At 49.4% G+C, this 22,009-nt stretch overlaps 1 protein-coding gene across 1 annotated transcript in view; it reads left to right on the top strand.

Annotated features, from left to right (window-relative positions):
- The window catches only part of LOC130206592 (histone-lysine N-methyltransferase 2C-like), a 134,748-nt gene that overhangs the window by 45,635 nt on the left and 67,104 nt on the right, over nucleotides 1-22,009 (top strand). The window contains exons 18-34 of the mRNA XM_056434638.1: nucleotides 4,922-5,047; nucleotides 6,411-6,530; nucleotides 6,629-6,730; nucleotides 6,791-6,914; nucleotides 8,791-8,809; nucleotides 10,296-10,440; nucleotides 13,566-13,801; nucleotides 13,910-14,001; nucleotides 14,074-14,235; nucleotides 16,068-16,169; nucleotides 16,260-16,369; nucleotides 16,784-16,985; nucleotides 17,145-17,222; nucleotides 17,297-17,314; nucleotides 17,391-17,426; nucleotides 21,113-21,223; nucleotides 21,915-21,947. Coding sequence (XP_056290613.1) covers nucleotides 4,922-5,047; nucleotides 6,411-6,530; nucleotides 6,629-6,730; nucleotides 6,791-6,914; nucleotides 8,791-8,809; nucleotides 10,296-10,440; nucleotides 13,566-13,801; nucleotides 13,910-14,001; nucleotides 14,074-14,235; nucleotides 16,068-16,169; nucleotides 16,260-16,369; nucleotides 16,784-16,985; nucleotides 17,145-17,222; nucleotides 17,297-17,314; nucleotides 17,391-17,426; nucleotides 21,113-21,223; nucleotides 21,915-21,947 — 1,816 coding nt within the window. The remainder of the gene's footprint in view (nucleotides 1-4,921; nucleotides 5,048-6,410; nucleotides 6,531-6,628; nucleotides 6,731-6,790; nucleotides 6,915-8,790; nucleotides 8,810-10,295; nucleotides 10,441-13,565; nucleotides 13,802-13,909; nucleotides 14,002-14,073; nucleotides 14,236-16,067; nucleotides 16,170-16,259; nucleotides 16,370-16,783; nucleotides 16,986-17,144; nucleotides 17,223-17,296; nucleotides 17,315-17,390; nucleotides 17,427-21,112; nucleotides 21,224-21,914; nucleotides 21,948-22,009) is intronic.

A 22,009-nucleotide genomic window follows, 5' to 3' on the forward strand; every position in this document is an offset into this window, starting at 1 on the left:
CCAGGAAAAACTCCCAAATAACCCTTCAGGGGGAAAAAAAGGGAAGAAACCTGGAGGAGAGCAACAGAGGAGGATCCCTCTCCAGGATGGACAGATGCAATAGATGTAATGTGTACAGAAGGACAGATTTAGAGTTTAAATACATTCAATGAATATGACAGAGTGTATGAATAGTTCATAGTAGGCATATTCCACGATGGAGACCTCCACGATCCATCAGGCAGATGGCGGTGGGGAGGAGGAGTGGCGGAGTCTCAACAGTGGGCGGAGTCTCAACAGGACAGTGGCGTAGTCATGAGCAGGAATTCCACGACCCAGGCGATCCATCAGGCAGATAGGATCTATGCCGTCTCATAGGGTCCGATGACCCCATGAGGCGTAAAGTCAAAAGGACTTCCGGGAGAAAGCAGAGTTAGTAACGTGTGATTTTGAGATGAAAATTCATCCTTAAGGAGAGAAAAAGAGGAGATAGGTACTCAGTGCATCCTAAAACGTCCCCGGCAGCTATAAGCCTATAGCAGCATATCAAGGGGCTGGACCAGGGCAAACCTGATTCAGCCCTAACTATAAACTCTGTCAAGAGGAAGGTCTTAAGTCTACTCTTAAGCGAGGTGACTGTGTCTGCCTCCCGGACTGAAGGTGGAAGCTGGTTCCATAAAGAGGAGCTTGATAACTAAAGGCTCTGGCTCCCATTCTACTTTTAAGACTCTAGGAACTACAAGTAGTCCGCATTTAGTGAGCGTAGCTCTCTAGTGGGGCAATATGGCGACAAGCTCCTTAAGATATGATGGAGCATCACCAATCAAGGCTTTGTAGGTTAAGAGAAGAATTTTAAAAGTGATTCTTGATTTTACTGGGAGCCAGTGCAGAGCAGCTAGTGCAGGAGTGATGTGATCTCTGTTCTTAGTTTAGTGAGAACACGAGCTGCAGCATTCTGGATCAACTGGAGGGACCTAAGAGATTTATTAGAGCAGCCTGCTAATAAGGAGTTGCAGTAATCCAGTCTCGAAATGTAGCAGCGTGAACCAATTTTTCTGCATCTTTTTGAGACAAGATGTGCCTGATTTTTAAAATATTACGTAGATGAAAGAATGCAGTCCTTGAGATTTGCTTTACGTGGGAGTTAAAGGACAAGTCCCGATCAAAGATAACGCCAAGATTCTTTACAGTGGTGTTGGATGCCAGGGCAATGCCGTCTACAGAAACCACATCACCAGATAATTGATCTCTGAGGTGCTCAGGGACGATTAAAATTACTTGGTTTTGTCTGAGTTTAACATCAAGAAGTTGCAGGTCATCCATGTTTTTATGTCTTTAAGACATGCTTGAATTTTACAGAGTTGGTTGCTCTCCTCTGGTTTTATCGATAAATATAGTTGAGTGTCATCTGCATAACAATGAAAGTTTATGGAGTGTTTCCTGATAATATTGCCCAAAGGAAGCATGTATAAGGTAAATAAAATTGGTCCAAGCACAGAACCTTGTGGAACTCCGTGATTAACGTTGGTGGTTATCGGCGTCATCGTTTACAAATACAAACTGAGATCGATCTGATAAATAGGATTTAAACCAAATTAGTGCCGTGCCTGAAATGCCAATCGACTGCTCCAGTCTCTGTAACAGGATGTCATGGTCAATGGTGTCGAATGCAGCACTAAGGTCTAACTAGACCAGTACAGAGAGGTCCTATCAGCACTAAGGTCTAACAAGACCAGGACAGAGAGGAGTCCTTTATCTGCTGCCATTAAGAGGTCATTTGTAATTTTCACCAGTGCCGTCTCGGTGCTGTGGTGTTTTCTAAATCCTGATTGAAATTTCTCAAATAAACTATTATGATGTAGAAAGTCGCACAACTGATTTGCGACCACTTTCTCAAGGATCTTGGAGAGGAAGGGAGGTTAGAGATCGGTCTGTAGTTAGCCAATACCTCTGGATCCAAGGTGGGCTTCTTCAGGAGAGGTTTAATAACAGCCACCTTGAAGGAGTGTGGTACGTGGCCTGTTAGCAGAGACACATTGATAATATCTAATAGAGAGCCGCCAATTAAAGGCAAAACGTCTTTAAGCAGCCTCGTCGGGATGGGGTCCAAGAGACAGGTAGACGTGTTCAAGTAGAAACCGTTGAAAATAATTGGTCACGGTTGATAGGAGAAAATCACTCCAAATATACACCAGGGCATACAGCGGTTTCCAAGGCCATTCCACTTGAGGACAGATTGGCACTGGTTATGGGCAAGAGATTATTAATCTTGTCCCTAATAGTTAAAATCTTTTCATTAAAGAAGTTCATAAAGTCATTACCACTAAGGTTTATAGGAATGCTCGGCTCCACAGAGCTGTGACTCTCTGTCAGCCTGGCTACAGTGCTGAAGAGAAACCTGGGGTTGTTCTTATTTTTTTCTATTATTGATGAGTAATAGGCTGCTCTGGCATTACGGAGGGCCTTCTTATATGTTTTAAGACTGTCTCGCCAAACTAAGCGGGATTCTTTGAGATTAGTTGAACGCCATATGCGTTCAAGCTTTCGTGACGTTTGCTTCAGTTTGCGGGTCTGAGGGTTATACCAGGGAGCAAACCTCCTCTTCCTCACTGTCTTCTTCTTCAGAGGGGCTATCGAGTCCAGTGTCATTCTCAGAGAGCCTATGGCACTGTCAACAAGATGATCAATCTGGGACGGACTAAAGTTAGACCAGGAGTCCTCTGTTATATTGAGACGTGGTATCGAATCAAATACAGAAGGAATCGCTTCTTTAAATTTAGCTACAGCACTATCAGTTAGACATCTAGTGTAGAAACTTTTGACTAACGGAGTACACTCCTTCAGTATAAATTCAAAAGTTATGAGGTTGTGGTCTGACAGAAGAGGATTCTGTGGGAAGGCGTTCAAATGCTCAATGTCAACGCCATAAGTAAGAACAAGATCAAGCGTGTGGCCAAAGCTGTGAGTGGGTTGCTGTACTCTCTGACAGAAGCCAATCGAGTCCAACAAGGAGATGAATGCAGCACTAAGGCAATCATTATCAACATCCACATGGATATTAAAATCTCCAACAATAATAACTTTATCGGTTTTAAGAACCAAACTTGATATAAATTCTGAGAATTCAGATATAAACTCTGAATATGGACCTGGTGGCGGTACAGAATCACAAATCGAATTGGCTGTAGTGTTTTCCAGGTTGGATGTGAAAGACTAAGAACAAGGCTTTCAAATGAGGTGTAGTGTAATTTTGGTTGAGGATTAATTAATAGGCTCGATTCAAAGATGGCTGCTACTCCACCTCCTCGACCGGTGCCTCGAGGAATGTGAGTATTAATATGACTTGGAGAGTCGATTCATTCAGGCAGACATATTCTTCATGGCTCAGCCAGGTTTCAGTTAGGCAACATAAATCAATGTGATTATCTGATATTAAATCATTCAGTAACACAGCTTTAGATGACAGAGATCGAATATTTAGGAGACCACATTTAATAGACCTATTTTGTTGCACTGCTGAAATAATTGTGTTAACTTGTATAAGGTTATTGTGTACGACTCCTCTTCTGCTTACTTTTGATTTATTTAATTGAAGTGGCCGTGGGACAGACACAGTCTCTACTCTAAAGTCAAGGGTGGGTAACTGCTCGAATGGAAGAGCAGAGAAGGGTGTTAAACTACAACTCTGCTCCCGGTTCCTGATCTGAACCCTGGGTTGTCATAGATTAAGTCCGGTGATCAACTTGGTCATATTCGCAGAAATGAGACGTGCTCCGTCCAACGTGGGATGGATGCCGTCTCTCCTCATCAGATCAGGCTTTCCCAGAAAGTCTTCCAGTTGTCTCGTAGCCCACATTATTCGCTGGGCACCACCTCGACAGCCAGCGGTTGAAAGCGACATTCGGCTATACAATTCGTCTGTCTGCAAATTTGGGAGAGGGCCAGAGAAAATTACGGTGTCCGACAACGTCTTGGCATAAGCACACACCGATTCCACATTAATTTTAGTGAGTTCGGCGGCGGGCTCGGCGTCATTACCACCGGCGTGTATTACAATCTGACTGTATCTCCGCTTGTCCTTAGCCAGCAGCTTCAAACAAGACTCCACGTCGCCCGCTCTGGCCCCGGGAGGCACACGACTCTGGTCCGTGGCTTCGCTATTTTCACGTTCCTGACTATAGAGCTCCCGATAACCAGGGTGTGTTCCTCAGCGGTGTGTCGCTGAGCAGGGAAAACTGGTTGGAAACGTGAAGTGGTTGGTGCACAGCGGGCTTCTGTGTAGACTTACTACTCCTGCGAACAGTTACCCAACCATCCGGCTGCACGGTTACCGCCGGGGAACAGCTAACAGCTGACTGTAGCTCCGCGCCGGCTACGGAGAGGCGGGCTAACTAGCATAGCTGTCTGAGCTTCGATAGCGCGGAGCCGTGCATCTAACCCACTTAGACCTGCCTCCAACCTGCAAATAAGCTACACTTGTTGCATGTATCGTTATCATTAAGGGAGGCAGGGGGATAATTATACATGAGACACACTGAGCAAGAGGGAGCGGGAGGAGAAGAAGAAGTCATGCTCGCTGCTGAGCTGGCAACCAAAGCTTACCGGAAGAGTGAGATGATGCGTTCAGGAGCAGCTGGGAAAATCAGATATGTATGTGTGTGTGTGTATACATATATATGTATGTGTGTGTGTATATATATATATGTGTGTGTGTGTGTATATATATATGTGTATACATATGTGTGTGTGTGTGTATATATATATATATATGTGTGTATACATATGTATGTGTGTGTGTGTATATATATATATATATGTGTGTATACATATATATGTATGTGTGTATATAACAACTTGATGTTTGTTTCTCTTTGAGATGTTTTGGTTCCTGTCTGTTAAATGCATTACGTCCTTATCTCCTTCCTCCTTCCTCCCAACCCAGTGTCCATGGTGGAGTAGTCGCAGGCCGGTCAGCCCCCCCTCGGCCTCCCAGGACTCCATGGGAGAAGCTGTGTGGGACAGCCCCAAGCCCCGCCCCCCTTCCCCCCCCCTCTGGAGCATGAAAGTGGTAAAGCCCGTATTCTGATATCTGCAGTGGTGGATATGACTTCAGTGATTGATTTGGCTTCCTCTCCACCTCACCCCTCGTTCCCTTCCTCCCTTCCTCTCCACCTCACCCCTCGTTCCCTTCCTCTCCACCTCACCCCTCGTTCCCTTCCTCCCTTCCTCTCCACCTCACCCTCGTTCCCTTCCTCCCTTCCTCTCCACCTCACCCCTCGTTCCCTTCCTCCCTTCCTCTCCACCTCACCCCTCGTTCCCTTCCTCCCTTCCTCTCCACCTCACCCCTCGTTCCCTTCCTCCCTTCCTCTCCACCTCACCCCTCGTTCCTTCCTCCTTCCTCTCACCTCACCCCTCGTTCCTTCCTCCCTTCCTCTCCACCTCACCCTCGTTCCTTCCTCCTTCCTCTCCACCTCACCCTCGTTCCTTCCTCCTTCCTCTCCACCTCACCCTCGTTCCTTCCTCCTTCCTCTCCACCTCACCCCTCGTTCCCTTCCTCCCTTCCTCTCCACCTCACCCCTCGTTCCCTTCCTCCCTTCCTCTCCACCTCACCCCTCGTTCCCTTCCTCCCTTCCTCTCCACCTCACCCCTCGTTCCCTTCCTCACTTCCTCTCCACCTCACCCTCGTTCCTTCCTCCTTCCTCTCCACCTCACCCCTCGTTCCCTTCCTCACTTCCTCTCCACCTCACCCCTCGTTCCCTTCCTCCCTTCCTCTCCACCTCACCCCTCGTTCCCTTCCTCCCTTCCTCTCCACCTCACCCCTCGTTCCCTTCCTCTCCACCTCACCCCTCGTTCCCTTCCACCTCACCCCTCGTTCCTTCCTCACTTCCTCTCCACCTCACCCCTCGTTCCTTCCTCACTTCCTCTCCACCTCACCCTCGTTCCTTCCTCTCCACCTCACCCCTCGTTCCTTCCTCACTTCCTCTCCACCTCACCCCTCGTTCCTTCCTCCTTCCTCTCCACCTCACCCTCGTTCCTTTCCTCCACCTCACCCTCGTTCCTTCCTCCTTCCTCTCCACCTCACCCCTCGTTCCCTTCCTCCTTCCTCTCCACCTCACACCTCGTTCCCTTCCTCACTTCCTCTCCACCTCACCCCTCGTTCCCTTCCTCACTTCCTCTCCACCTCACCCCTCGTTCCCTTCCTCACCCATCGTTCCCTTCCTCACTTCCTCTCCACCTCACCCCTCGTTCCCTTCCTCACTTCCTCTCCACCTCACCCCTCGTTCCCTTCCTCACCCCTCGTTCCCTTCCTCACTTCCTCTCCACCTCACCCCTCGTTCCCTTCCTCACTTCCTCTCCACCTCACCCCTCGTTCCCTTCCTCACTTCCTCTCCACCTCACCCCTCGTTCCCTTCCCCATCCCTCCCTCTCAGGGTCGTGGTTCAGGGTTTCCGGGGAGGAGGCGGTCCAGGGGAGGAGGTCTTGGAGGAGGAAGAGGAGGAAGAGGAAGGAGCCGGCTGAAGACTCAGGACTGTCTGACTGTGTCACCTGGAGTAAGAACACACACACAGTCACACTCTCACACACACCATCACGGCTGGATGGACGCACATGAAGGATGTTGATAGCTGTGTGTGTGTGTGTGTGTCAGTGTGTGTATGTGGAGCCGGTGCAGCCTAAGGAGGAAGAGGAGAACTCGATGCACAACACGGTGGTGATGTTCTCCGTCTCGGACCACTTCACCCTCCGACAGGTAAAGTCTCACCATCACCTGTTCACCATCACCTGTTCATCTGTGTGTGTGTGTGTGCAGGACATGTGTGTGGTGTGTGGGAGCTTCGGTCGAGGCGCTGAAGGTCGACTGTTGGCCTGTTCTCAGTGTGGACAGTGCTACCACCCCTACTGCGTCAACGTCAAGGTCAGTGCTGTTAGTCAAGGTCAGTGCTGTTAGTCAAAGTCAGTGCTGTTAGTCAAGGTCAGTGCTGTTAGTCAAAGTCAGTGCTGTTAGTCAAGGTCAGTGCTGTTAGTCAAAGTCAGTGCTGTTAGTCAAGGTCAGTGCTGGTCAGTCAGTGCTGTTAGTCAAGGTCAGTGCTGTTGGTCAAGTCAGTGCTGTTAGTCAAGGTCAGTGCTGTTGGTCAAAGTCAGTGCTGTTAGTCAAGGTCAGTGCTGTTGGTCAAAGTCAGTGCTGTTAGTCAAGGTCAGTGCTGTTAGTCAAGGTCAGTGCTGTTAGTCAAGGTCAGTGCTGTTAGTCAAAGTCAGTGCTGTTAGTCAAGGTCAGTGCTGTTAGTCAAAGTCAGTGCTGTTAGTCAAGGTCAGTGCTGTTAGTCAAGGTCAGTGCTGTTAGTCAAAGTCAGTGCTGTTAGTCAAGGTCAGTGCTGTTGGTCAAGGACAGTGGTGTTGGTCAAAGTCAGTGCTGTTAGTCAAGGTCAGTGCTGTTAGTCAAGGTCAGTGCTGTTAGTCAAAGTCAGTGCTGTTAGTCAAGGTCAGTGCTGTTAGTCAAGGTCAGTGCTGTTAGTCAAAGTCAGTGCTGTTAGTCAAGGTCAGTGCTGTTAGTCAAGGTCAGTGCTGTTAGTCAAAGTCAGTGCTGTTAGTCAAGGTCAGTACTGTTAGTCAAGGTCAGTGCTGTTAGTCAAAGTCAGTGCTGTTAGTCAAGGTCAGTGTTGTTAGTCAAGGTCAGTGCTGTTAGTCAAAGTCAGTGCTGTTAGTCAAGGTCAGTGTTGTTAGTCAAGGTCAGTGCTGTTAGTCAAGGTCAGTGTTGCATTAGTCAAGGTCAGTGTTGTGTTAGTCAAGGTCAGTGTTGTGTTAGTCAAGGTCAGTGTTGCATTAGTCAAGGTCAGTGTTGTTAGTCAAGGTCAGTGCTGTTAGTCAAGGTCAGTGTTGTGTTAGTCAAGGTCAGTGTTGTGTTAGTCAAGGTCAGTGTTGTGTTAGTCAAGGTCAGTGTTGTGTTAGTCAAGGTCAGTGTTGTGTTAGTCAAGGTCAGTGTTGTGTTAGTCAAGGTCAGTGTAGTGTTAGTCAAGGTCAGTGTTGTGTTAGTCAAGGTCAGTGTTGTGTTAGTCAAGGTCAGTGTTGTGTTAGTCAAGGTCAGTGTTGTGTTAGTCAAGGTCAGTGTTGTGTTAGTCAAGGTCAGTGTTGTGTTAGTCAAGGTCAGTGTTGTGTTAGTCAAGGTCAGTGTTGTGTTAGTCAAGGTCAGTGTTGTGTTAGTCAAGGTCAGTGTTGTGTTAGTCAAGGTCAGTGTTGTGTTAGTCAAGGTCAGTGTTGTGTTAGTCAAGGTCAGTGTTGTGTTAGTCAAGGTCAGTGTTGTGTTAGTCAAGGTCAGTGTTGTGTTAGTCAAGGTCAGTGTTGTGTTAGTCAAGGTCAGTGTTGTGTTAGTCAAGGTCAGTGTTGTGTTAGTCAAGGTCAGTGTTGTGTTAGTCAAGGTCAGTGTTGTGTTAGTCAAGGTCAGTGTTGTGTTAGTCAAGGTCAGTGTTGTGTTAGTCAAGGTCAGTGTTGTGTTAGTCAAGGTCAGTGTTGTGTTAGTCAAGGTCAGTGTTGTGTTAGTCAAGGTCAGTGTAGTGTTAGTCAAGGTCAGTGTTGTGTTAGTCAAGGTCAGTGTAGTGTTAGTCAAGGTCAGTGTAGTGTTAGTCAAGGTCAGTGTAGTGTTAGTCAAGGTCAGTGTTGTGTTAGTCAAGGTCAGTGTAGTGTTAGTCAAGGTCAGTGTTGTGTTAGTCAAGGTCAGTGTTGTGTTAGTCAAGGTCAGTGTAGTGTTGTGTTAGTCAAGGTCAGTGTGTGAGTCAAGGTCAGTGTAGTGCTCCTGTGAAGGTGTGTGTGTGTCAGGTCAGTGGTGCTCCTCAAGGTCAGTGTTGCTATGTGTGTGTGTGCCAGTGTTGTGTTGCTCACGTGTGTGTTCCTCCAAGGTGTGTGTGCCAGTGGTGTGTGTGTGTGTGCTCCTCAAGGTGTGTGTGTGTGGTGGTGTGTGTGTGCTCCTCCTTGACGGTGTGTGTGTGTGTGCTCCTCCTTGACGGTGTGTGTGTGTGCTCCTCGACGGTGTGTGTGTGTGCTCCGGTGTGTATGTGTGCTCCGGTGTGTATGTGTGTGTGTGCTCCGGTGTGTGTGTGTGTGTGTGCTCCGGTGTGTGTGTGCTCCTCGATGGTGTGTGTGTGTGTGTGTGCTCCTTGACGGTGTGTGTGTGCTCCTCCTTGACGGTGTGTGTGTGTGCTCCTCGACGGTGTGTGTGTGTGTGTGCTCCTCCTTGACGGTGTGTGTGTGTGTGTGTGCTCCTCCTTGACGGTGTGTGTGTGTGTGTGTGTGCTCCTCGACGGTGTGTGTGTGTGTGCTCCTCGACGGTGTGTGTGTGTGTGTGTGTGTGCTCCTCCTTGACGGTGTGTGTGCTCCTCCTTGACGGTGTGTGTGTGCTCCTCGACGGTGTGTGTGTGTGTGTGTGTGTGCTCCTCCTTGACGGTGTGTGTGTGTGTCCTCCTTGACGGTGTGTGTGTGCTCCTCGACGGTGTGTGTGTGCTCCTCCTCGATGGTGTGTGTGTGTGTGTGCTCCTCCTTGACGGTGTGTGTGCTCCTCCTCGACGGTGTGTGTGTGTGCTCATCGACGGTGTGTGTGTGTGCTCCTCGACGGTGTGTGTGTGTGTGTGCTCCTCCTTGACGGTGTGTGTGGTCCTCCTCAGGTGTGTGTGTGCTCCTCCTTGACGGTGTGTGTGTGCTCCTCCTTGACGGTGTGTCCGTGTCCTCCTCAGGTGTGTGTGTGCTCCTCCTTGACGGTGTGTGTGTGCTCCTCCTTGACGGTGTGTGTGCTCCTCCTTGACGGTGTGTCCTCCTCCTTGACGGTGTGTGTGTGTGTCCTCCTCAGGTGTGTGTGTGCTCCTCCTTGACGGTGTGTGTGCTCCTCCTTGACGGTGTGTCCTCCTCCTTGACGGTGTGTGTGTGTGTCCTCCTCAGGTGTGTGTGTGCTCCTCCTTGACGGTGTGTGTCCTCCTCCTTGACGGTGTGTGTGTGTCCTCCTCAGGTGTGTGTGTGCTCCTCCTTGACGGTGTGTGTGCTCCTCCTTGACGGTGTGTGTGTGTGTGCTCCCCCTTGACGGTGTGTGTGCTCCTCCTTGATGGTGTGTCCGTGTCCTCCTCAGGTGTGTGTGTGCTCCTCCTTGACGGTGTGTGTGTGTGTGTGCTCCTCCTTGACGGTGTGTCCTCCTCCTTGACGGTGTGTGTGTGTGTCCTCCTCAGGTGTGTGTGTGCTCCTCCTTGACGGTGTGTGTGCTCCTCCTTGACGGTGTGTCCTCCTCCTTGACGGTGTGTGTGTGCTCCTCCTTGACGGTGTGTGTGTGTCCTCCTCAGGTGTGTGTGTTGTGGCCAGTGTGGCTCCGCCTCCCCCGGGCTGCACTGTGATTGGCAGAATAACTACAGCCGCTGTGGCCCGTGCGCCTCGTTGAGCCGCTGTCCTCTGTGTCAGAGACGCTACACACAGGACGACCTGACCTCTTTCCTTTGAGCTGATGTGTCAGCAGTGTGACGGGTCCACACACACACTGAGGGTTAACATGAGTCACGAGGGTTAACATAGTCACTAGAGGGTTACAGTCACTGAGGGTTACCATGAGTCACTAGAGGTGTTAACCATGAGTCACTAGAGGGTTAACATGAGTCACTGAGGGTCATGAGTCACTAGAGGGTTAACCATGAGTCACTAGAGGGTTAACATGAGTCACTAGAGGGTTAACATGAGTCACTAGAGGGTTAACATGAGTCACTAGAGGGTTATCATGAGTCACTAGAGGGTTAACATGAGTCACTAGAGGGTTAACATGAGTCACTAGAGGGTTAACCATGAGTCACTAGAGGGTTAACATGAGTCACTAGAGGGTTAACATGAGTCACTAGAGGGTTAACCATGAGTCACTAGAGGGTTAACCATGAGTCACTAGAGGGTTAACATGAGTCACTAGAGGGTTAACATGAGTCACTAGAGGGTTAACCATGAGTCACTAGAGGGTTAACATGAGTCACTAGAGGGTTAACCATGAGTCACTAGAGGGTTAACATGAGTCACTAGAGGGTTAACATGAGTCACTAGAGGGTTAACATGAGTCACTAGAGGGTTAACATGAGTCACTAGAGGGTTAACATGAGTCACTAGAGGGTTAACATGAGTCACTAGAGGGTTAACCATGAGTCACTAGAGGGTTAACCATGAGTCACTAGAGGGTTAACCATGAGTCACTAGAGGGTTAACATGAGTCACTAGAGGGTTAACCATGAGTCACTAGAGGGTTAACATGAGTCACTAGAGGGTTAACATGAGTCACTAGAGGGTTAACCATGAGTCACTAGAGGGTTAACATGAGTCACTAGAGGGTTAACATGAGTCACTAGAGGGTTAACATGAGTCACTAGAGGGTTAACCATGAGTCACTAGAGGGTTAACATGAGTCACTAGAGGGTTAACCATGAGTCACTAGAGGGTTAACATGAGTCACTAGAGGGTTAACCATGAGTCACTAGAGGGTTAACCATGAGTCACTAGAGGGTTAACATGAGTCACTAGAGGGTTAACATGAGTCACTAGAGGGTTAACATGAGTCACTAGAGGGTTAACCATGAGTCACTAGAGGGTTACATGAGTCACTAGAGGATAACGTGAGTCACTAGAGGGTTAACCATGAGTCACTAGAGGGTTAACCATGAGTCACTAGAGGGTTAACATGAGTCACTAGAGGGTTAACATGAGTCACTAGAGGGTTAACCATGAGTCACTAGAGGGTTAACATGAGTCACTAGAGGGTTAACATGAGTCACTAGAGGGTTAACATGAGTCACTAGAGGGTTAACCATGAGTCACTAGAGGGTTAACATGAGTCACTAGAGGGTTAACGTGAGTCACTAGAGGGTTAACCATGAGTCACTAGAGGGTTAACCATGAGTCACTAGAGGGTTAACGTGAGTCACTAGAGGGTTAACATGAGTCACTAGAGGGTTAACCATGAGTCACTAGAGGGTTAACATGAGTCACTAGAGGGTTAACATGAGTCACTAGAGGGTTAACCATGAGTCACTAGAGGGTTAACGTGAGTCACTAGAGGGTTAACCATGAGTCACTAGAGGGTTAACATGAGTCACTAGAGGGTTAACCATGAGTCACTAGAGGGTTAACCATGAGTCACTAGAGGGTTAACGTGAGTCACTAGAGGGTTAACGTGAGTCACTAGAGGGTTAACGTGAGTCACTAGAGGGTTAACGTGAGTCACTAGAGGGTTAACCATGAGTCACTAGAGGGTTAACCATGAGTCACTAGAGGGTTAACGTGAGTCACTAGAGGGTTAACCGTGAGTCACTAGAGGGTTAACCGTGAGTCACTAGAGGGTTAACGTGAGTCACTAGAGGGTTAACGTGAGTCACTAGAGGGTTAACCATGAGTCACTAGAGGGTTAACGTGAGTCACTAGAGGGTTAACCATGAGTCACTAGAGGGTTAACATGAGTCACTAGAGGGTTAACGTGAGTCACTAGAGGGTTAACCATGAGTCACTAGAGGGTTAACCATGAGTCACTAGAGGGTTAACATGAGTCACTAGAGGGTTAACATGAGTCACTAGAGGGTTAACCATGAGTCACTAGAGGGTTAACATGAGTCACTAGAGGGTTAACATGAGTCACTAGAGGGTTAACCATGAGTCACTAGAGGGTTAACCATGAGTCACTAGAGGGTTAACCATGAGTCACTAGAGGGTTAACATGAGTCACTAGAGGGTTATCATGAGTCACTAGAGGGTTAACATGAGTCACTAGAGGGTTAACGTGAGTCACTAGAGGGTTAACCATGAGTCACTAGAGGGTTAACGTGAGTCACTAGAGGGTTAACGTGAGTCACTAGAGGGTTAACGTGAGTCACTAGAGGGTTAACCATGAGTCACTAGAGGGTTAACATGAGTCACTAGAGGGTTAACGTGAGTCACTAGAGGGTTAACCATGAGTCACTAGAGGGTTAACCATGAGTCACTAGAGGGTTAACATGAGTCACTAGAGGGTTAACCATGAGTCACTAGAGGGTTAACATGAGTCACTAGAGGGTTAACATGAGTCACTAGAGGGTTAACGTGAGTCACTAGAGGGTTAACGTGAGTCACTAGAGGGTTAACATGAGTCACTAGAGGGTTAACATGAGTCACTAGAGGGTTAACCATGAGTCACTAGAGGGTTAACCATGAGTCACTAGAGGGTTAACATGAGTCACTAGAGGTTTAACGTGAGTCACTAGAGGTTAACGTGAGTCACTAGAGGGTTAACATGAGTCACTAGAGGTTAACGTGAGTCACTAGAGGGTTAACGTGAGTCACTAGAGGGTTAACATGAGTCACTAGAGGGTTAACATGAGTCACTAGAGGGTTAACATGAGTCACTAGAGGGTTAACCATGAGTCACTAGAGGGTTAACCATGACTCACTAGAGGGTTAACATGAATCACTAGAGGGTTAACCATGAGTCACTAGAGGCTCGCAGCTGGAGGTCCGTCAGTGTTCTCCCAGATGTCCTCAGAGGACCAGTGGAGATCCTCCACATGGAGGCAGGGAGATGGTCAGCTGGGCCTCGCTGATGTCTGGAGAGCTGAACCTGTGTGTGTGTTTCAGGGAGGTCAGAGGTCAGGTCCCCCTACATGGCTCCGATCATCTCCAGGATCAGAGAACCGGGTCAGTGGGTCTTCCAACATGAGCCTGCAGCTGAAGGATGTGTGTGTGTGTGTGTAGATGTGAAGACATACACTCAGGACGGAGTGTTCCTGACCGAGTCGGGTCTCTCACACCTGCAGTCGCTGGTGGAACCTCTGACGACACCGCGCGGTTACCGCAGGTGAACTAGCCCTCTTCTCCCCCTCCCCCTCCTCCTGGTAAGAGTGTTGCTATGGTTTCAACATGGCGGGAGGCGTGTGAAGGCCTGAGCTGTGCGTGTGTCCTGCAGGTGTAAGCCCAAACTGAAGCTGAAGATCATCAACCAGAACAGTGTGTCTGTGCTGCAGACGCCCCCTGAGCCCGACCCCCCCGCCTGCAGAGGTCAGAGGTCACGCACAGGTCTTTCTTCCCTTGTGAGGACCCTCCTTCATATCAACATGTTGGTTCCTCCAGGTGACCTGGAATTTGAGATGAAATCTGACTCCAGCCCTGAGCGAGACCACGCCCGCGATGAGCGAGACCACGCCCACGATGAGCGAGACCACGCCCACGATGATGTCACCAAGGAGTTCACCGACGGCAACAAGAAGAGGAAGAGGAAACCCTACAGGCCAGGTGAGCCTCGTCCCCATGGAGACGTCAGGGTGTCAAGTTCTGTCACATCATTCACCTGTCTGTCTCTACCTGTCTGTCTCTACCTGTCTGTCTCTCTACCTGTCTGTCTCTACCTGTCTGTCTCTACCTGTCTGTCTCTCTACCTGTCTGTCTCTCTACCTGTCTGTCTCTACCTGTCTGTCTCTACCTGTCTGTCTCTCTACCTGTCTGTCTCTCTACCTGTCTGTCTCTACCTGTCTGTCTCTACCTGTCTGTCTCTCTACCTGTCTGTCTCTCTACCTGTCTGTCTCTCTACCTGTCTGTCTCTCTACCTGTCTGTCTCTCTACCTGTCTGTCTCTCTAGCTGTCTGTCCCTCTAGCTGTCTGTCTCTCTAGCTGTCTGTCTCTCTACCTGTCTCTCTCTACCTGTCTCTCTCTCTATCTGTCTGTCTCTCTATCTGTCTGTCTCTCTACCTGTCTCTCTCTACCTGTCTCTCTCTACCTGTCTGTCTCTACCTGTCTCTCTACCTGTCTCTCTCTACCTGTCTCTCTACCTGTCTGTCTCTCTCTACCTGTCTGTCTCTACCTGTCTGTCTCTCTACCTGTCTGTCTCTCTACCTGTCTGTCTCTCTACCTGTCTGTCTCTCTACCTGTCTCTCTCTACCTGTCTGTCTCTCTACCTGTCTGTCTCTCTACCTGTCTGTCTCTCTACCTGTCTCTCTCTACCTGTCTGTCTCTCTACCTGTCTCTCTCTATCTGTCTGTCTCTCTACCTGTCTCTCTCTATCTGTCTGTCTCTACCTGTCTCTCTATCTGTCTCTCTCTCTACCTGTCTCTCTCTATCTGTCTGTCTGTCTCTCTACCTGTCTGTCTCTACCTGTCTCTCTCTACCTGTCTGTCTCTACCTGTCTCTCTCTACCTGTCTCTCTCTACCTGTCTCTCTCTATCTGTCTGTCTCTCTACCTGTCTCTCTATATCTGTCTGTCTCTCTACCTGTCTCTCTCTATCTGTCTGTCTCTCTACCTGTCTCTCTCTATCTGTCTGTCTCTCTACCTGTCTCTCTCTATCTGTCTGTCTCTCTACCTGTCTCTCTCTACCTGTCTCTCTCTATCTGTCTGTCTCTCTATCTGTCTGTCTCTACCTGTCTGTCTCTACCTGTCTCTCTCTCTGCCTGTCTGTTTCTACCTGTCTGTCTCTCTACCTGTCTGTCTCTACCTGTCTGTCTCTCTACCTGTCTCTCTCTATCTGTCTCTCTCTATCTGTCTGTCTCTCTACCTGTCTGTCTCTCTACCTGTCTCTCTCTACCTGTCTCTCTCTATCTGTCTGTCTCTCTACCTGTCTCTCTCTACCTGTCTCTCTCTATCTGTCTGTCTCTCTACCTGTCTGTCTCAACCTGTCTCTCTCTACCTATCTGTCTCTCTCTATCTGTCTGTCTCTCTACCTGTCTGTCTCTCTACTTGTCTCTCTCTACCTGTCTCTCTCTACCTGTCTGTCTCTACCTGTCTCTCTCTATCTGTCTGTCTCTCTACCTGTCTCTCTCTACCTGTCTCTCTCTATCTGTCTGTCTCTCTACCTGTCTGTCTCTCTACCTGTCTCTCTCTACCTGTCTCTCTCTACCTGTCTGTCTCTACCTGTCTCTCTCTATCTGTCTGTCTCTCTACCTGTCTCTCTCTACCTGTCTCTCTCTATCTGTCTGTCTCTCTACCTGTCTCTCTCTACCTGTCTCTCTCTCTACCTGTCTGTCTCAACCTGTCTCTCTCTACCTGTCTCTCTCTACCTGTCTGTCTCTCTCTACCTGTCTCTCTCTATCTGTCTGTCTCTCTACCTGTCTCCCTCCACACCTGTGTGGCTCAGGTATCGGAGGCTTCATGGTGCGTCAGCGTGGAGGAAAAGCCGGTCAGAGCAGAATCAAACTGTACAGGACCAATTCGACAGAGAGGCTGCTGGGAGACGAAGGTGACCCGTCACACACCTGTCCCCGAGTTTTCCATCAAAGAAACAACGGTTATTATGGTCTGTCATTCCTCATCTGCCTTTTGGTTGCAGACGTTTCCATGGAGACGGTGTTACCTGCCGAGCAGACAATTGAGAAGGTGAAGAAGAGATACAGGAAGAAGAAGACGAAGCTGGAGGAGGCCTTCCCCTCATATCTCCAGGTAACACGCACACACACACACACACTAAAACACACTCTCTCACTCTCTCAATTCAGTTTATTTTGTACAGCCCAAAATCACAAACACAAACTCCCCTCAGAGGACAATCTGAACACACGCCATGTTGTCCTCCATCTCCTCCCTCTAGCTGCTAAGCTAAAGTACCATGGCTGACCCATCGCTAGCTGCTAAGCTAAAGTACCATGGCTAACCCTAGCAGAAGTAAGTTAGATTGTAGCAATAAGTCTAAAAGAAGGAGAGGTCAATACTCTGGTCTAAAGCATATCACACAGTTAGCTACGCTATCAGAAAGCAGGAAGTGATGCAATACGCTGACCGGAAGAGAGAGACGATGCTCTCACTCAGACACACACTCTCTCTCACACTGCGCTCTGATTGGCTGTTCCTCTCCAGGAGGCATTCTTTGGTCGCATTCTTCTGGACGGGAGCCGACAGGCAGACAGGAGCCAGGGGGCGGAGACACCAGGTGCCATCCAATCGGGAGCAGCGAGGGGGGACATTAAAAGTCCTGCCCCTGGATTACGTGGCCCCTCCCCCTCAGACCTGCCACTTGACGCCATGACAACCCAGGCTATCAAGATGCAGGGAATGCTGCGTGAGTTATTAATGTCTATATAAGTAATACCATTTTCTTGTTAAATCCTATTTGCATACCTTCATTTTTCATTTGTGTTTGTGTGTGTGTGTGGTTCTGTTGTGTGTGTGTGTTTGGTCTGTGTGTGTGTGTGATTCTGTTGTGTGTGTCGCTGCCCAGCCATGTCGGAGGAAGCTCTGCTGGATCTGTCTGATGTTCTCAACACTGATCCTCACATGCTGGCCACAGGACACACAGGTAGAGACACACACACACGGGCGCACAACCATTACTCACAAGTGTGTTCATGTTGTGTGTCGTTCATTCAACAGCTGTAACTTCTTCATGCCGTAAGTCAGTAATACCGATGAAGAATAGTTCTCTGATTCTTTAGAGTCCAGAGAATCAGCGTCTGTTTGTTTGCAGGTCTCTTCCCGATGGAGCTCTCCCTCTCTTTGTTCGGTAAGACCTCCGCCTGCACGGCTTCAGAGCAGCACCCTCACAGATCATTGGGAACAAGGAGCTTCTTCTGGGGGGAGTCTGGGTGGAGTCTGGGTAGAGTGTGGGTTGAGTGTGGGTAGAGTGTGGGTGGAGTGTGGGTGGAGTCTGGGTGGAGTGTGGGTGGAGTCTGGGTAGAGTGTGGGTAGAGTCTGGGTGGAGTCTGGGTTGAGTGTGGGTAGAGTGTGTAGAGTGTGGGTAGAGTGGGTAGAGTGTGGGTAGAGTGTGGGTGGAGTGTGGGTGGAGTGTGGGTGGAGTGTGGGTAGAGTGTGGGTGGAGTGTGGGTAGAGTGTGGGTGGAGTGTGGGTAGAGTGTGGGTAGAGTGTGGGTGGAGTGTGGGTGGAGTGTGGGTAGAGTGTGGGTGAGTGTGGGTAGAGTGTGGGTGGAGTGTGGGTAGAGTGTGGGTGGAGTGTGGGTAGAGTGTGGGTGGAGTGTGGGTAGAGTGTGGGTGGAGTGTGGGTGGAGTGTGGGTAGAGTGTGGGTAGAGTGTGGGTGGAGTGTGGGTGGAGTGTGGGTAGAGTGTGGGTGGAGTGTGGGTAGAGTGTGGGTGGAGTGTGGGTGGAGTGTGGGTGGAGTGTGGGTGGAGTGGGTGGAGTGTGGGTGGAGTGTGGGTAGTGTGGGTGAGTGTGGGTGAGTGTGGGTGGAGTGTGGGTGGAGTGTGGGTGGAGTGTGGAGTGTGGGTGGAGTGTGGGTAGAGTGTGGGTGGAGTGTGGGTGGAGTGTGGGTGGAGTGTGGGTGGAGTGTGGGTGGAGTGTGGGTGGAGTGTGGGTGGAGTGTGGGTAGAGTGTGGGTGGAGTGTGGGTGGAGTGTGGGTGGAGTGTGGGTAGAGTGTGGGTGGAGGTATAAACAGACATGAGTTGGTTCTTTCATCCTCCAGCGCTGCAGCTAGGCTATGAAGGAATCCAGCGCTAAGCTAAAGGATGTTCTAGTGAGGATGTTAATCCAATAGATGAATGAACCTTTGGGGAGAAGCTTAAGTTCAAGTCAGCAGCTGATGGACAATCTAACCTTCCAATAGATACAACTGACTCCTCCTCTAGATACCACTGACTCCTCCTCCTCTAGATACCACTGACTCCTCCTCCTCTAGTTACCACTGACTCCTCCTCTAGTTACCACTGACTCCTCCTCCTCTAGATACCACTGACTCCTCCTCCTCTAGATACCACTGACTCCTCCTCCTCTAGTTACCACTGACTCCTCCTCCTAGATTCCACTGACTCCTCCAATAGATACCACTGACTCCTCCTCCTCTAGATACCACTGACTCCTCCAATAGATACCACTGACTCCTCCTCCTCCTGTAGATGCCACAGACTGCTTCTCCTCCTCCTTTTACATCACATGTCATTTAGCTGACGCTTTTATCCAAAGAGGCTCACAACCCTGTTCCGCTCAGACACCGTAGAGCAGCTAGAGCAGCTAGAGCAGTGGGCGGAGCCTCTGGCTCCTCCGGTGACGGCTTATGGCTCCCAGACAATTTTGGGTTGAAAAAAAAATCTCCGCCAGCCCCCCTGTATGCTTCTCCTCCTCGTCCTCCTCCTTCTTCTCCTCCTGTAGATACCACTGACTCCTCCTCCTCTAGATACCACCGACTCCTCCTCCTCTAGATACCACAGACTCCTCCAATAGATACCACCGACTCCTCCTCCTCCTGTAGATACCACTGACTCCTCCAATAGATACCACCGACTCCTCCTCTAGATACCACTGACTCCTCCAATAGATACCACTGACTCCTCCAATAGATACCACCGACTCCTCCTCCTCCTGTAGATACCACTGACTCCTCCAATAGATACCACCGACTCCTCCTCCTCCTCTAGATACCACTGACTCCTCCAATAGATACCACCGACTCCTCCTCCTCCTGTAGATACCACTGACTCCTCCAATAGATACCACTGACTCCTCCTCCTCCTGTAGATACCACTGCCTGCTTCTCCTCCTTCTCCTCCTGTAGATACCACTGCCTGCTTCTCCTCCTCCTCCTTCTTCTTCTCCTTCTCCTCCTCCTGTAGATACCACCGCCTGCTTCTCCTCCTCCTCCTTCTTCTTCTCCTTTTCCTCCTGTAGATACCACTGCCTGCTTCTCCTCCTCCTCCTTCTTCTTCTCCTTCTCCTCCTGTAGATACCACTGCCTGCTTCTCCTCCTCCTCCTTCTTCTCCTTCTCCTCCTGTAGATACCACTGCCTGCTTCTCCTCCTCCTCGTCCTCCTCCTCCTCCTTCTTCTTCTCCTCCTCCTTCTTCTTCTCCTTCTCCTGTAGATACCACTGCCTGCTTCTCCTCCTCCTTCTTCTCCTCCTTCTCCTTCTCCTCCTCCTCCTTCTTCTTCTCCTTCTCCTCCTGTAGATACCACTGCCTGCTTCTCCTCCCACTTCTTCTCCTCCTTCTTCTTCTCCTTCTCCTCCTCCTCCTTCTTCTTCTCCTCCTCCTCCTCCTGTAGATACCACTGCCTGCTTCTCCTCCTCCTCCTTCTCCTTCTCCTCCTGTAGATACCACTGCCTGCTTCTCCTCCTCCTCCTTCTTCTCCTTCTCCTCCTGTAGATACCACTGCCTGCTTCTCCTCCTCCTCCTTCTTCTTCTCCTTCTCCTCCTGTAGATACCACTGCCTGCTTCTCCTCCTCCTCCTTCTTCTTCTCCTTCTCCTCCTGTAGATACCACTGCCTGCTTCTCCTCCTCCTCCTTCTTCTTCTCCTTCTCCTCCTGTAGATACCACTGCCTGCTTCTCCTCCTCCTCGTCCTCCTCCTCCTCCTTCTTCTTCTCCTCCTCCTTCTTCTTCTCCTTCTCCTGTAGATACCACTGCCTGCTTCTCCTTCTCCTCCTCCTCCTTCTTCTTCTCCTCCTCCTCCTTCTTCTTCTCCTTCTCCTCCTGTAGATACCACTGCCTGCTTCTCCTCCTACTTCTTCTCCTCCTTCTTCTTCTCCTTCTCCTCCTCCTTCTTCTTCTCCTCCTCCTCCTGTAGATACCACTGCCTGCTTCTCCTCCTCCTCCTTCTCCTTCTCCTCCTGTAGATACCACTGCCTGCTTCTCCTCCTCCTCCTTCTTCTTCTCCTTCTCCTCCTGTAGATACCACTGCCTGCTTCTCCTCCTCCTCCTTCTTCTTCTCCTTCTCCTCCTGTAGATACCACTGCCTGCTTCTCCTCCTCCTCCTTCTTCTCCTTCTCCTCCTGTAGATACCACTGCCTGCTTCTCCTCCTCCTCGTCCTCCTCCTCCTCCTTCTTCTCCTCCTCCTCCTTCTTCTTCTCCTTCTCCTGTAGATACCACTGCCTGCTTCTCCTCCTCCTTCTTCTCCTCCTCCTCCTTCTTCTCCTCCTCCTCCTTCTTCTTCTCCTTCTCCTCCTGTAGATACCACTGCCTGCTTCTCCTCCTACTTCTTCTCCTCCTTCTCCTTCTCCTCCTCCTCCTCCTTCTTCTCCTCCTGTAGATACCACTGCCTCCTTCTCCTCCTCCTTCTTCTTCTCATTCTCCTCCTCCTCCTTCTTCTTCTTCTCCTCCTGTAGATACCACTGCCTCCTTCTCCTCCTCCTTCTTCTCCTCCTCCTCCTCCTCCTCCTTCTTCTTCTTCTCCTCCTGTAGATACCACTGCCTGCTTCTCCTCCTCCTAAATTCAGGTCATTATTTAATCTCCATGTGTGTCTCTCAGCCGGTCTGGACATCGGCTCCTTGGCAGATGACCGGACAGGAAGTGGTGGCGTGAGGGCGGAGCCTCTGGACGCCATCTTAAGTCCAGAGCTGGACAAGATGGTGACTGACGGTGAGATATGAGATTACATTATTTAATCTGTCTGTACTGAATAACGACATGAGATGTAGAGGTTCATAAGACATGAGATGTAGAGCTTCATAAAGACATGAGATGTAGAGCTTCATAAGACATGAGATGTAGAGCTTCATAAGACATGAGATGTAGAGCTTCATAAAGACATGAGATGTAGAGGTTCATAAGACATAAGATGTAGAGCTTCATAAGACATGAGATGTAGAGCTTCATAAGACATGAGATGTAGAGCTTCATAAGACATGAGATGTAGAGCTTCATAAGACATGAGATGTAGAGGTTCATAAGACATGAGATGTAGAGGTTCATAAGACATGAGATGTAGAGCTTCATAAGACATGAGATGTAGAGCTTCATAAGACATGAGATGTAGAGGTTCATAAGACATAAGATGTAGAGCTTCATAAGACATGAGATGTAGAGCTTCATAAGACATGAGATGTAGAGCTTCATAAGACATGAGATGTAGAGCTTCATAAGACATGAGATGTAGAGCTTCATAAGACATGAGATGTAGAGGTTCATAAGACATGAGATGTAGAGCTTCATAAGACATGAGATGTAGAGCTTCATAAGACATGAGATGTAGAGGTTCATAAGACATGAGATGTAGAGCTTCATAAGTCATGAGATGTAGAGCTTCATTTAGTCTTTGATCTCGTTTCAGGAGCCATCCTCAACAAACTGTACAAGATCCCAGGTCAGTTCAGTTCTGACTCCTTAAGACTTCTCTCACGCCATTTGATCCTGAGTCATGTGATG

This window comes from Pseudoliparis swirei, chromosome 16, assembly GCF_029220125.1.
Source record: "Pseudoliparis swirei isolate HS2019 ecotype Mariana Trench chromosome 16, NWPU_hadal_v1, whole genome shotgun sequence".
Lineage (NCBI taxonomy): Eukaryota > Metazoa > Chordata > Actinopteri > Perciformes > Liparidae > Pseudoliparis > Pseudoliparis swirei.